Here is a 15,921-nt window from a genome sequence, read left to right as displayed (position 1 = left end):
CTATGGCTGTGGTGGTTTCAAATGATCTTTGATTTCATTTAGCACATAAACAAATGCGTCTTTGTTGAGTCTAAAATAACTTATAAATCTGAAACAAAACGAAGACATTTAAATCAACACTCATCAAAGAATTTGTTTATAAATAATACTTTTTGTTTGGAAGTTCCAATGGATTGGAGTGATCTCGAATATTTTTTTTCATCAGCGCAACATTCAGGGGTTTTTCTTCTACCGAATTTCCAAGAAACAAATCAATAGAACTCTCCATTTCCTATTATTTTGTCTTTTTTATAAAATTTTGAAATTCCTACGTATTTTACTTTACACAGCTGATTTTGACACAAAACAAGCACATAAAAGTAGGCAATCTATTTGGTCTACTCAACTGAAAAAAGTTGTCTCCCATAATACGATTTTTTTTTTGCAGTTGTCTTCAAATTGAGTTGTCTTGATTACAGCTCAACTAAGTTGAGTTGTGATCCATAATAGGCCCTTATATTTATTAATGATGGGTTCGGAACTGAAGTAGGTTTTACTTCGGGGCTTTTTGTTGGCGCCTAGACACTCTAGGCTACCGGGCTTCTATAGCTTGGGTATGCTGAATGCTGATGATGAGTCCGGCCACACAATCCTGTTGATATTCTTTCAAGTTTTGTGGTTTAGGTGAAACTTACTTTAAAGTATTCTTGCCATCACTGGTTTTCTGGTCAATAAGCCATCAACAAAATTGTAAAAAATTGATGTGTTATACCATTTCTGGAATAGGGCTCGTAAGTAGATACATTGAAAGTGTGTGGCTTCTTAGTTCCTTTGGGTTAACGTACTTTTACGAGCAAATTTCAAGATTTCAATTGGACATTTTCGCCAGATGAAGGTTGCCGGCTGGCGACTATTTCCGCCGCAACACTTGGAACATCATTAGGGCAGTTTGTAGGGGTATTCCGTTGTCAATTCCGAAGCACTTAGCTTCGGTGTGATTCAAGAGACATTATGAATTCATGGAATTGAGCTTCAGTAGTCGCTACCTCAGAAAGCTTAGTGTCCCTGTAGTCCTATAGGTGCAGCGAGATAGTGAGACATTTAGCACTATAAGTCTGGATTTAGACCTTAAAGACGAAGGTTAAGCGAGTTGATCACGATATAAATGTTTCAGATTGCACGTACACAACTGATGTCCGCGCTGTTGCACTTTGTAGAACCAGAAGATGTTGCTTTCGTTGCCACAGCAAGAGTCGTATGTTTTTTGAATGGCTTGCATTGCATTTTGGCAGCTGATGAATATGCCTGGTATGTTGGAAGCCATAAAGATTCATAATTTAAAATATTTCTGTTTGGATCAGTCGGAAGTTAATTAACTAACCTGAATTGCCTGCTAACTCTGCAGTTGCTGTTACACTGAATGTCAAAGCTTCTACTTGCATCGTTGACTTGGTAGTCTTGTTGCTAATGGTTTTGTTGCATTGAATGCATTTGACTATTGGTAGAGATGGTGACACCTCCACCATCAACAACTGCGGCAGTTATGGCGGTTGAGGTGTACAAACAAACACGATAGGCAGTGTCTGTCGTTAAAAACATTTATATTAGGGGCCTATTATGTAAGACAACTAAGAACAAAGTTGAGTTGTAATCCGGAAATCGGTATTACCGATCACAACTAGTTGACTGTCACCAGTCAACCAGTAGTCAACTAAAAAATGGTTGACTTTTTAAGTGTGTTCGGGGTATTATTTAAGCCAGTTGAGTTGTCTCTCAGTTGTGATTGTTGTCAAAATTCAGCAACTGATATTTACTAGTTGTGTAGTGCATTTGTGTGTACAAAAAAATAACGGTAGGCATCAACAGTTCATTGGAAACCAATTTTATATAAGAAAATGCAGAAAAAAATGTAAGTTTTACAAATAATAATATAAATATCTGTAAGAAAATATTTTTTTTTAGATTAAAAATAACTAAACCTGCCCAATTCGAGAGGTTGATTGACGTTCTGCAGCAGAAACCTGAGCTGGCCAGAGGCAAGGGACAATTCGGTTCCACAAAAAGAACCCAAGACGAAGAATGGGAAAATATAGCTGTTCAACTGAATATCATTGGACCACCATCAAGAACAGCAAAAGAATGGCAAAGAGTAAGTTTAACTGAATGCAAAAGCCATAATTTTTTACAAAGTATATACACATATACAGGTATGGATCCATTACAAAGGAAATTTAAAAAGAAAGCTTGCCAACAACAAGCTAAATTTGAAAACCACAGGGGGTGGTACATCACAGCATATAACTTTAACCAATCTAGAAGAGAGCGTGGTTGGGTTGATTGAACTTCAAAAATCAGTGAATCCAACAGGAACCGCATGTGGACTGTACACTTTAGGATCCTCATTCTCACCTTATCTGTGCAGCAACGGTGACGATGATAACTTTTCACCACCTGAAGAGGAAAATGTCTCAGCATCCACATCATTTTCCAGGAAAGCTAAGAAGAGAAAGCCATTGCAGTCAATTGAGGAAGAAAGAATTGGGTATCTTAAAACTCAAACAGAAAACCATACCCAAATGCTGCAGCTGTTAAAGAACATAGAAAATACAAACTATAAAAACTATAGTTTAAACAAACAAAAGCTGGAATTGAAGAAAAAATCCATTGAGCTAAAAAAGAAAAAATGTGAAGAAGCTTCGGAGCTCCATGCTTTGAATGTGCAAATCAAAAAAAGGAAAATCTAAATCCTGCAACTTCAAACAACCTTCTCAACATAGCTTTTTTTTAAAGAATAATTAGTTTTATGATTTCAAAGTTGCATAGTCCCATAATAAGCTAAACGCGTTTTGAGGTTGAATAGAGCCTACTTAAAGAAATAATTAAGCAGGTTCAGGCAACATAAGGGACTTCATTTGCAGTCAATTTCATTCTTTGAACGTACATTTTGGCCAAGTCAACTAATTAGTTTACCAAGTGTCATGAACTTGAAATTTAGAACCGCAAACCTTTACTTTAAGTTCATAGTACAAAAGGTACCAAACAAATTATTGTCTGCACAACACTTCTCAGGCAAGCTACAAGTCCATCACGATTTGAATTTTGTATTGTAAAGAAATATTTCTCATTTCTTTTCCAAATTGTAAAGGAAACCTTTTACACAAAAGATGAAATGAAGCTGTGCACAAAAGAATTAATCATTTCATTGTGTACTAAAGTTCAGTTTCCAGTTGAATGAAAAAACATGATCAACTGTCATTTTGATAAAAATAGACTTGATCAAAAGTTAGAGAGATTTTTCTTGACTAACTTTCCAGTCAACTTTCCATTGAAGTTGCCTTAATTGGAAGGTAATTTTTTGGCAGCAGGCCAATCAGAAACTCTGAACCTGTCCATTGTTATTATTATTTCGTAAATGGGCAGGTTCAGACAACATAAGGGACTTCATTTGCAGTTAACTGCAACCTTTTAACGTGCGTTTTGACCAAAACAGCTTGGAACTTTACTTCAATTCAGGCAAGCTACAAGTCCATCACGATTGGCATTTTATATTGTGAAGAAATATTACTTATTTATTTTTCAATTTGACAAGGAACCCTTTAACACAAAACATGAATTGGAATTGTGCAGAAAATAATTATATTATAGAGTAATAAAGTTCAGCTTTCAGTTGAATGAAAAAACATGATCTTGACTTGATAGTTAGGGAGATTTTTCTTGACTAACTTTCCAGTCAACTTTCTAATAAAGCTGCCTCAATTGGAAGGTAATTCTTTGGCAGCTGGCCATTAAGATAATAGAAACTTGCCTTACTTTTAAGTCCCTTTACGGCGTCTGAACCTGCCCAATCTCATTTTGATTTCCCTCCATTATTGAAATTAAAAAGAAAACAATCATGCTTTTCCAGTTTAGCTCGTTTATTAATGATTTTAAATATTTAAATCGCGTTTTACCAACTCCGAGAAGGCGGAATATTTATAAAATATGGTTTAACCCAATGAGCCTAAGAAACGAAGAATTTAAAAAATATGGATTTTCGAAAGAGAATATCATACAAATAATTGGAATTATCCGTTCGGACCTCAGCAGCACCAATAGAGGAGGCCACATCGCCATAGATATCCAAGTAATGGCTGCAATAAGGTATTGGGGACGGAATGAGGTAAGTTTGTAATAAAAGTTCACACCAATTCCAAAAAAAAACTATTATATCCTTAGCAGCTCTTCATATCTTGGCAAATTTTTATATTTTATTTGTTATGATTTGATGATAAGTAAGTCATGTATTACACGGCGCGTGAGTTTAACGCGCAACTCTTGGTTATTTTCTTTTGAACATTCATTCCGTGACGCGAGTGTTATTACACAAAGCCTTTTTCTCATTTCAGTACTGCGCGTTTATTTGACAGTTTTTTTCATTTTATTTTCTTCGCTCATTGTTAGATTACATAAACTCAATTCTAATAGCAAAAACGGAAGCCGAAGATCTAACAAATTTACTAGACACGACGGTAACTATTGTTAATAATTGTATGGATACCGATAGCTGTTGGATTAAACAATGGACAAAGTCATGTCCAGGGATCATTCAGTTTCTTAACATCTGAACTTAAAGTAAATGACAGCGAATCCTTTTTTAATTATCTCAGGATGAACGGAAAAACATTTGACCTACTTTTATCACTAATTGAAAATGACATCAAAAAAGAAAATACAATGATGAGAGACGCTATCTCACCGCCTGAAAAATTTGCACCTACTTTGAGATTCCTAGATACAGCTCTTTCAAGAGCACAAATTATAAAACCAGACAGTCGCAACCCTTTCTTTCCAAAGCCATCCCAAAAGTTTGCGTAGCGAACTTAAAAATTTCATATTTAAAGGTATGTTATTTTTATTACTCTAGAAGTCTAGATAAATTAGTAGGTACATAGTTTAAAAAAATTGCAAATTAATTAAATAAAATCTTCATCCTCGAATATCCCTGCCATTGACAACTCAAGCAAGTCTGGATCTGGAGTGAAACAACTCTTAGCCGTATCTGAATTTGAAGATGGAGGTCTTATTTGTTCCACATTTAAAATGTTAACCCTCGAACTGTTTGATGTGGAGGGAAATGATTCCAAAGGTCGATCTGTTGTCAAAAAAGTTTCAGATGGAGGACCTGCGTTATCTCTAAGGAAGGGATAAATCTTCCTCGACGCATTCGCGGAGAATTTTTTGTATGTCCCAACTTGCCTTCCTCTTAACTGCTTCATTTTGGATATTTTCCATTTCAAAAGTAACTTGTTTCCCCAGCCAAGAATACGACGATTTATTTGCATTTTTTTTTTTTTGAAGAAGCTCGGCCACAATGTTTATTTTTTTGCCAATATTTGGTGTATTTAATCTTCTCTGAATCGAAAAAAAAGATTTTATTATTAATATTACTATTATTGTTGTTGTTAAAAATGATGATTTTTTTAGTTTCCAGAATTGAAATCGGATTGGGAACAAATCGCTCAAGACTTTGCAATACGTTGGCAATTTCCAAATTGCCTTGGTGCTCTCGACGGCAAACATGTTGCTTTCAGAAGCCTAAGAAAAGATGGCGCGTATTACCTAAATTGTAAAGGCACTAACAGCATAATTTTATTAGCTTTGGCAGACGCAAACTGCAGGTTAATTTACGTGGACATAGGAAGCAATGGAGGAACTAATGACGCTGGAGTTTTGCTACAAAGCTCTTTGCAAAACATATTGGATGATGCACCTAATAAGTTTCCGCACGACAGGATTGTGGGAGATGGAAGAGTACTTCTATTTGTCATTGTTAGGGATGATTCCTTTCTTTTTATTGCATCCATTCATATATTTGGATCAAAAGGCTTCAGTGCATTTAACAAACTTTCAAATGCGTCTGCCTTTTTGACCCTGTTTATTATATATTCCGGATGGCAAGGATTATAGAGAATGGAGTGCATTTCGTAATTTAAAATAAGCTCGGACCAAAAACACTCTAGTAAAGATATAAATCCTTCGTACGTATCACCCTCCAAAACCCATTTGTTTACATTGTTGTATTTGTAATATGGACGAATTCAACGAGAAAAATTGACTTGTTTTCACTTCATTCACGCGAGGCTAAACACGCGCCGTGTAATACCGGACTAAGTAAGTAACAAATTTATTTATTTATATTCTTATATAATACAGATTTATAATTTTATGAATTGATAAGCTATGGCTTAGCCGTCAGCCTGGTTAGCAAAATTTTATAAATAAATTACATGTTAACATTTTTCAATCTTAAATTGGTATAAAAATCGAACATATTCCGTCATTATCAAGAATCTATACTTAAATATGGCTTTTAAAAAGTTGCTTAAGGTCTTCCAATCACATTCTTTCAAAACTTGGAGTGTTTCTTGCATGGTTAATGTACTTTTACCAAAAAGACACTAGCCTCTATTGATAAAATATTCCACATACACTTATGAAGTGATAACAATCCTCCTTTGATTTTAAATTGCATAACGTACAAAATTAATTGAAGCTGCCGTTATAGGATCTAGCATTTAAACTTATAACACATCTTGCTTTAAAAATAAAAGAAATGTCCTTGTAGCTAAGTCCATTATGGAAGTAGTTTCGTTGGATTAGGTTATAGTTGAGCTCAGAGTATAGTACTCTACTATCTGATTCGCGACCTCTATTTATAAAGGATTCCTTGAACAATGTCTTCATTCTTCTGTATAATCCTGTAAAGTTGCTCCTTTAAGTTGTTAAAATTGTTGAAATCTATGTACAGTATATCTCCACAAGTATTACCGATATCTTGCCATTTTTTCATCCACCAATCTTTATTCCTCAGTTCGTACAAAAGCAATTTTTTCCACAGTCTATTCTCCTGGTAGGTACAAGTTTTAATAATGTAATCAGCCTGCGCCTTAAGTGTGTTCGTGAGAAGTTTCGGTATTCCGGTTTCTAAATAATTTCATAAATCGGTGTATTTTGCGGTAAATTGAAGAGTTTTCTCAAAAAAATTGCTTTGAAATTTTTCTATCACTCTCATCTGCACCCCAGGCCTGAGAAGCGTAGCAGAGAGTTGATTTCACAACGGCATCAAATATTTTATATTTGGTTGAAAGGATCATTCTGTCATTTGAAAAAACATTTTCCATGATAAATTCAACAAGCTTTGAGAGGTGCTGACTTTTTCCATAAGGTGTTTGTCGAAATTTAGGGTTGAAATAAGCTTTACACCTTAATATTTAATTTCTTTGGATATTTCTAAAAGATTTCCATTAAAGTACCATCTATTTCCGCTAAAGTTTCGTGAGATGATCATTATTTTTGACTTGTCTGTATTAATAGATAGTCCCTACCTATCACAGTAATTTGCTAAGCGATTTATCATCAACTGTAGGTTTTCAGGTGATTCCGATAACAGGGGTGGAATCGGGTAAGGTGATTTGTGATAGGTGACAGTCACAATCAACAAATTCGGTCTGTGTAAGGTGATAGTCACCGGTGACAATCACGATTTGGTGACTTTTTCTGGTGACAGCTCTTTAGTTTCACTTTCATTGGAAATTGATTTTTATTTTTAGTTGCTGAAATTTCAAGACAATATGAATGTGTTTGTGCCTTTGATTTTACCTTCTAAAAATGAAAATATTAATCATAATAGAAATGTCCGGCTCTTGAGGATTAACCTCCGCAATAAAATAAACATTCTTGATGTTCCAAGTCCAAAGTAAGTACGCATATGTGCTATATATGCGTCAACACACATTCCCCGTATTCTTCGATTAGCCGTGAATTAAAATTTTCTTGGAGGTGATCGGTACCAAAGGCAAGTTGCCGCTGACTGGTCAGCTCCAATGGGCCAGAGTACTGTTTGTGAGGTTATTTCTTTAACCTTAAAACAAATGGAGAGGAAATTATGCCCACTTACAATCAAATTTAATCAATCGCCTTCAGAAGCAACAAAAATGTTCTTCTACGAAAAATATCAAATTCCTGGAGGTAGGATTTTGTTTTTTAGTAAAAATAAACTATGTAATTTTATTACTTGTTTTTTATTTTAATTTCTCCTTTTTCACCATGCTCATCACATCCAAATACTTCCATACCACATGCATCTATGATGGCTTCGTCGACACTATTTAAAACTTTTTTAGCAAAAGGTCCTCCACCAGTTTGTTTGATGGATTTTTTGTTTGCAATCAATTTTTCTTTTGTTTTGTACTGTCCAAATCTAGAAATAAATTTTACCATTTAAAAAACGAGTTAGTTTCTCCCAAAGCATTCTGTGGGCATCCCGTGAATTCACGTTTTTTACATAGTATTACAACAACACAAACTTATCCGGATAGCTTCAGATCGGTTTTTGAATACAACCACTGAAATTGTAACAAACGTCAGTGAATTTCTTTTAAAGTGATACCAAATTCTAAACAAAATTTGGTGATCACCTTACACAGACGCAAAAATTAGTTTGATCACTTTTTATGATCACAAAGGTGACATTCAAAAATCACCAAAGCCGATTCCACCCCAGGACAAGGTCATCAGCGTACAGTAGCACATTTATAACATAATCAGATATTCGTATTCCTCCAGGTAGGGCTTCCTTTATGTCATTTATGAACAGCGAAAACAACAAGACACTGACTGGACAACCTTGTTTTACTCCGGTACATGTTTCGAACCATTTTAAAAATATCTTCCCATCTCAGACTGCTGCATTAGTATCTACCAGTATACTTTCAAAAACCTCGAAGATAGACCCAATTGTGAGAGCTGATAGAAGAGCGTGCTTCCGTTTACAACGTCAAAAGCCACTTTGAAGTCCACAAAGAAAGAATAAACTTTTTTGTTCCTTGCTTGAAAAGCTCTTATGATTGATGAAAGAGTGAAGATCTCGTCTATTGTTGAAACGTTTTTTCTAAATCCGGCTTGGAGATCCGACAGAATGTTTTTCCTTTCGACCCATTTATCAAGTCTCTCTACTAGTATAGTGCAGAATATTTTTGTTAACACATTCAGCGATGTCTAAGGGACCTTTTTTGTGTATTGGACAAATTGCCGTCTTCTTGAAAGAAGCATTTGAAAAGTACAGCTTTTATTTCTTCTATATTGTTATCTCACCATCTAACATTTTATCACGAATATAAGGTTCCACATAGCAGTAATATTGGCTAGAATTATTGCCTAGAAGTACTTTAGAGTGTGCAGCCAGACTTTATGTAGATAACCCAGTACCAATTTTATGAGTAACTCCGTTAATTTCTCTAGCTATCTTCCAGAATTCTTTCGGCGCACAAAAAAAGCTGAATTTGAAAATGTTCAAGCAAAATCTTTAAGTCTGGCCAGTAATTCGAAAGATTTTTGGAATGCAGCCAAAGAAATAAATGGATCCAACTTTGTAATGGGTACAAATATGTCTGCAGATCATCTTTTATACCACTTCAAAAACCTGCTCTCAAATCAATTTGATTTGTCCTTTGCTTATGCAGAACCACTGGTTATTGAGGAAACTTTGGACTGTGAAATAAACGTAAATGAAATAAAAATCGTACTTCAAAGAGCAAAAGATGGAAAAGCACCAGGCAAAGATTGAATTCCATATGAAATCTTTAAAAATGCAACACCAGCTTCTATTGATAAGCTAAAGCAGCTTTTCAACAACATTCTTTGAACCGGCTTTATTCCCTCCTCGTTAAAAAAAATCTGTTATTTGCCCTATTCATAAGAAAGGTTTTAGTGAACAGAATAGAAAAGTGGGTTGATAATAACAGCATTTCAACTAACTTTCAAGCGGGTTTCAGGAAAAACTACTGTACTGTGGATCAGATATTTGTTTTAACGCAATTGTCAAAGCATTTTAATCCAGAAATAAAAAGAATTACGCTTTTTTTTGTTGATTTGAAGGCAGCTTTCGACCTTGTGAACAGAAATGCACTCGGAATCTTCTCAAAACTTTTAAATGTATTAAGGTATATGTATACTGGTTCAGAAACAGCGGTTTGGGATGGGTCTACGTTCTCACAATGGTTTGATACTAACGCTGGTGTGAAATAAGGATGCCCTTTGAGTGTTTTGCTGTTTGCATTGTTCATTAACTGCAACACTTGGGGACTTGCAATAAATATTGAAAAATCCGAAATCATGGTATTAACAAGATCTTCTCACGCTTTGGTTAGAGAAGGTTGGTTCTTCAATGGCCATCGTCTTGAAATCACTAGAGATTACAATTATTTGGGCTTGAAATTGAACAACACGATGGATTTCAAAAATCATCTAATTGAAAAGGCGAAGTCTTCGCAAAGCTTGCTGAATATGACATGGAGGAATATTTTCTTAAACCAAAATGTATTGCTGTCAACTAAATACAAAATATTTGAATGTGTTGTTAAAACATCTCTTTGTTACGCTGCACTAATTTGTGGAACAGATGAATTTGAAGCAGTAGAAAAGCTCCAGAGAAATTTCATAAAAAAAAAACTTTTTAATCTGACAAATAGAACACCTAGGTACGCAATTTATTTAGAAACGGGGAATGCAAAACTGTTTACCAACACCCTTAAGAAGCAGGCCGACTACATCTATTAAGTTGCTTCACATTCAGATGTTCGTTTGACAAAGAAAATTCTCCTTTATGAAATGCGGCAAATTCTCCTTTATGTGAGTTGCAAAATAGCAAAATATTGGCGATAGGTGCGGAGAAGTTATCCAATTTGATTTGAATAACTTGGCTCAAGTAAAGGAGCAGCTTTACAAGATAATTCAAAAACCCGAAGACTTTGTTCGAGAAAAATTAGTAGCAGGGGCTGAGCAATCTGAGAGCAGAATAATTTACTCACAACTAAATCGTAACCTTTTAAGCAATAATTATTTTGAAAACACATTCAGCTATAAAGAAATATCGTTAATATTCAAATCCAGATGTGAGCTCCTAACCTTAAATGGCAGTATATACAACGGAAATTTCCAGCAATTCTGTACCTTATGCAACATGAAAGCATAAGGTACAGAATTTCTATTTTACTATTTCCTCTGAATTCAAACTTTAGACGTAATTTTCCCCGTCTCAAACAATTATGCTAAAGTAGGCGTTGAGTTTTGTGTTTTCACTTGAAAAATTGTTTTTTTAAGAATATTTTATTAGTTTTTTGTGAGTGAACAGTGATAGTCATCAGCAAATACATTTTTATACATTGAACTGTGTTAATTTTGGTAAGTCGTTGCTGATTACTTTGAATAAACTATCCAGGTTTTTCATAAAAACGAAAAAAAAATTAATAAAAATGAACAAATGGGAGATTTGATCCCAATAAAGTAGGACAATTATTTGAAACAAAATTTATTTCATCAAGTTTATTTTATATTATAGACAATGCTTAGAGTCTACAAGCCAAAGGAGGGCGTGAAAAAACGTGACCCGGTAGATCCTAACAAACTAAGGAATGCTGTGAAGAACGTCATAGAAGGCAAAAAATGGCAGGACCGTATGGTGAAAGGTGCACCTACAGGCACAGAGGGTAGCACTTTCCCTTCAGGTTAGATGACTGCAATTAACTTTATAAATTTTTTGAAACACTTCAGAAAATTTACCAAGTGCTCCTTGGAATCTCAGTGTTTGATAATAATGGACAATCATGACAGCCACACAAGCATTGAATCATTAAATTTTGCCAAGGGAAATGGAATTCATCTTCTCACCATACCTCCACATACATTTCACAAGACTCAACCACTAGACATAACCGTGTTTGGACCACTAAAAGCCTACTATAACACCGCTTGTGACAATTGGATGCTTCAAGCCCTTAGCTATTTATGACATTTCAGAGTGTTTTGGAAATGCATTTGTACGAGCATTCACGCCGCAAAATATTCAAAGTGGCTTTCGGGTTACAGTAATTTTCCCCTTTAACTGCAATATTTTTACTGACGATGATTACCTTTCATCGTATGTATCTGATCGACCAGAACTAGAAGTAGCGACTGAAAACATAGGCAAACAAACCTCAGAAGACCAACCAGTTGCTTCACAGTTGCAAAATTTTTCGCAGGCTCAGAATAATCCCGATTCAAATCGCTCTGAAACAAATATAGCTTTGCTTTCACCTATCCAGAACTTAATATTTTAAAATGACATAAATGCTAAAGAGACAAATCTAGTGGTGGCATTAACTCCTCAACACCAACTCAGCCTTCAACTTCTAAAGCATGTCTAAAAACTCCAGAAGAAATTCGACCACTTCCAAAAGCAGAGCTCCTCGGAAACTAACTGCAGAAGGACGTAAAAAAGGATCAACAAAGATTTTAACATACACCCGAAAAAATAGAATTGAAGAGGAAATTTTACTAAGAACTCAAAAAAAAAAAAAAAAGATCCAAAATAAAGCTATTAAGGCAAAACGCAATATGAAAGCATTTGTTTCATCATCATCAGAAAATGAAGACGAATTGCCACCCACCATCTCCGGAATCAACGTTAATTCATCTAGCTGTGAGTCTGAAAACCAAAATGAAACTTCTTGTTCCATATTCAATGTTGACGACTGGGTAGTAGTGTACATACTTTCATTAAAAAACTTCATACATCTTTATATTGCACAGATATCGTCTTTAACAGAACATGGTTATATAGTGCGTTTTGCAAAAAAAAATAAATAACCACAAATTTAAGTGTCGTTTTATTTCAATTCAAGAAATGTTTGCGGAAATTTAATTTAGACTAAAATAACTTTGCAGAAGGGGAGAGTTGATCCCCCAATAACCTAGTCTACCCTATACACGGATCAAGTCTCCCTCAATAGCAGACACTTGGTTACTTTGGATTCTTTTTAAAAAACGTCAAAAAATTATTTCATATTTCATAAATTCTATGTGTAACTATGCAATATGATAAACAATAAAATGATTTACAAACCATAACAGTTTAAAAGCAAAATATCTATTATTATTCGAAATAATCAAAAATTTCAAAAGTGGGGATCAAGTGTCCCCAGGTTCCCGTACCATTTTTTCAAACCACGAATTTCGTTCCTAGTCCCGGTCTGAAGTTTCTTGTATGTTTTTATATTGCTTTCCATTTATAGATCGAACTATTTATAGCATCAAAACGTTGGAATCAAATGCTAATCACAACAGAGAATTAACTTTGTACCTCCATTTCTACCTATTTGTCTATAATTGTCATATTTTTTTATTCTTAAATCAAACAATGGCAAATGCGTATGGCGTATACGTACTTTTATATGATTTGAGAGACAAACTTAAATCGATTTAAAATTGATTTGCCTTCTAATGAAATCATATAAAACAATAATGGTCCTTTGCATTAAAAAGTGTCTTACTTCATTTAGCACATTAAGTTTTTATTTTTAAAAATTCAATTAAAATAAATAACTAACTAATATGAATAAGCTAATTGAAAAGAAGAGGAGAAATAAAAATACCTTCAACAATATACCATTTATTTAAAAACGTGAACCTTTGTCCTCTTCGTATAGAAAATATATTGGTACTTTAGTTTTTTCATTAACATCAACAACTTCCGTGTGACTTATCAAACGGATCGCAGCTAAACCATAGAACAACATTGGAAGACCTTTGAAATAAATAAAAAGGATAAGTTTCAAATCACAAAATTCAAACTCTTGTCATTATTTTCTTTTTACCAAAATTTACAATCTTAAGAAACCTAAAGAATTTATCTTCAATCGTTAGATCCTGGTATTCTCTTTTACTGCAATGGTATTTCAAGTAGGGATAGCAACCAGTTCGCAGGATATGATAATTAGTTCCGGTATCTAGTGTCCAATTGAAGTGGGAACGTCCGTATTGGTCGTTTTGTACATCTTTCAACTGAATTTCTATCAGGCTATGATTTTTGAATAAACAAATAAATGGATAAAAACTTACCTTAACAAAATAAGATGTCCATGGTGGTTCATTGCATTGTTTGAGATAAGCTGTAAGAACTTCTGAGGCTTTGGGCTTCAGCAATAAGCTTGTGATTCTCATGATAAATTATTTACTAATTTATGTGAGAAATATTAAAAATTATATCACGCTTTTGTAGCTCATGGAGATGTAAACAAAAAATCAGCTGTTCGCAATTGTCACAATTCATTGGACTCGTTCAGAAATATGTACATTTAAATTGAAAAAAAGAAAATGTATGTGTTATGGCAGGCTTACATGTATCTGCATCTGCAATTATGACTAAATTGCGTGCTAAATCACTTTAAGAAAATGAACATATTCACTTACATGAATTGCGGAACATACTAAAACCTGCATCTATCAAGTTCCCTCCATTGTTGGTTTAATCCGCCATCTTGAAAAAAGTGATAAATTTAAACTTAAAAAACCTACAAATCTGTTTAGAGGCTTTGACAAACCGAAGCGGTGACTTATATTATGATTCTAACTATTGAACATGGTTTTTGAATTCTGTTTGGCTTGTCAAATTTTATAATAAGAGATATAATATTTTTGTATACCCAACCTGAAAAGAAAAAGGAGACCCTTTAAACTGCACCAACTAAAGAGGCATCAGTCTACCTTAAATCTTTTATAAAATCTTCTCTGCCATAATATCTGAACGTCTAAGGCCCATTATCATTATCCTGATAGACCCTTATCAGGTTATTGGCTTTAGATTTCAGTCGATGAAATATTCACATTTCGACAGATCCTGGAAAAAACCCAAGAACATCAAATCGGGACCCACCATCTTTTCATCGATTTCAAGTCCACATATGACAGCAGGGACGAACAGTATAGAGCATTGAGCCAAACTCGTCTGTTCGTGTAGGATGACCATGGCGAATTCGCACTGTTCCATAAGGTTGGAAGCAATTTAACCCAACCTTTCGATTTTAACAAAGGCTTTAGACAAGCTAGTGGCTACCATGCAGTTTCTTTCATATCACCCTTGAAAGAATATCCCAAAGCTCTTACGTTAACACTAGAGGCAGACTAAAAGTCTGTCCAATTACTAGCATAATATGCTGATGAAGTGATGACCAAAAACACTCTAGTAAAGATATAAATCCTTCGTACGTATCACCCTCCAAAACCCATTTGTTTACATTGTTGTATTTGTAATGTGCACGAATTCAACGAGAAAAATTGACGTGTTTTCACGCATACATAGACACACTTACTTAGGTTTTTGGGGAAATTTAATAAATTAGAGGAGAAATTACACGCATACTATGAAAAAGTTTATGAGGCTGATTTCCGGTTTAGCTTGTAGGCAAACCAAGATGTCTACCGGGGATTTATATCTTTATATAGAGTGTTTTTGGTGATGGCATTGACATAATCAGAAGAACTCAGTGTGATCTCAATGGGGCTTTTGCAAGCATTAATGCAGAGGCGGCAAATATGGGTTGAACAGGCAAAACAAAGTACATGCAGTCATCAAGAAAGAACCTACAAGGGTAAGTAGACTTTGTCTACTTTGAGGTAGTTATGGACTTTGTCTTCCGCTTTGAACGCAGAAAACAACACCAACACTGAGATCAAATGAAGAATTACTTTTGCTAACTACTACTTCTTTGTTCCAAGAAAGCAATTCAGCAATTGAGTCAAAAGCGGTTGAAAGCACCTTGAGTCGTTTTGAGAGAAAAGTTCTTAGCGTGATCAGCGGTCCTGTATGCATAGAGATGGAGTGGAGAAGAAGATGAAACGACGAACTACACTGACTGTACTGTGACGTAGACTTTGCCAAAAGGATAAAAGTCCAACGACTGAGATGGCCGTCAAGTAAAGCTCATGGAAATCAATGACCGGAAATTCTTCGAGAACACACCTGTCGGACAGCGTAGTTGACGAATACCGCACATCAGATGGTGCACACAAGTGGAAAGTGATCTTATCCAACTTGGAGTGCGTAAATGGTGACATCTACCAAGGGTTCGAGCTAAATGAAGAAGG

The 15,921-nt window shown here is 34.8% G+C and overlaps 2 protein-coding genes across 2 annotated transcripts; one reads left to right on the top strand and one right to left on the bottom strand.

The window, feature by feature from the left end:
* Positions 1-1,486: 1,486 nt before the first annotated feature.
* LOC129939055 (uncharacterized) lies at positions 1,487-2,779 on the top strand. Its single transcript, XM_056046924.1, has 3 exons — positions 1,487-1,536; positions 1,942-2,128; positions 2,187-2,779. Exons 1-3 carry the CDS (start codon positions 1,487-1,489, stop codon positions 2,721-2,723), a joined length of 774 nt encoding a protein of 257 aa, XP_055902899.1. The 3' UTR covers positions 2,724-2,779.
* A 10,549-nt stretch (positions 2,780-13,328) lies between these two features.
* On the bottom strand, positions 13,329-14,058 carry LOC129940920 (uncharacterized protein C15orf61 homolog). Its single transcript, XM_056049448.1, has 3 exons — positions 13,897-14,058; positions 13,653-13,839; positions 13,329-13,582 (listed from the first exon to the last, which is right to left on the bottom strand). Exons 1-3 carry the CDS (start codon positions 13,996-13,998, stop codon positions 13,452-13,454), a joined length of 420 nt encoding a protein of 139 aa, XP_055905423.1. The 5' UTR covers positions 13,999-14,058; the 3' UTR covers positions 13,329-13,451.
* Between the last annotated feature and the right edge of the window lie 1,863 nt (positions 14,059-15,921).

The sequence above is a fragment of the Eupeodes corollae genome, chromosome 1 (genome assembly GCF_945859685.1).
Source record: "Eupeodes corollae chromosome 1, idEupCoro1.1, whole genome shotgun sequence".
NCBI lineage: Eukaryota > Metazoa > Arthropoda > Insecta > Diptera > Syrphidae > Eupeodes > Eupeodes corollae.
The sequence above is the reverse complement of the archived record's forward strand: the minus strand, read 5'-3'. Positions and strand labels throughout refer to the sequence as shown.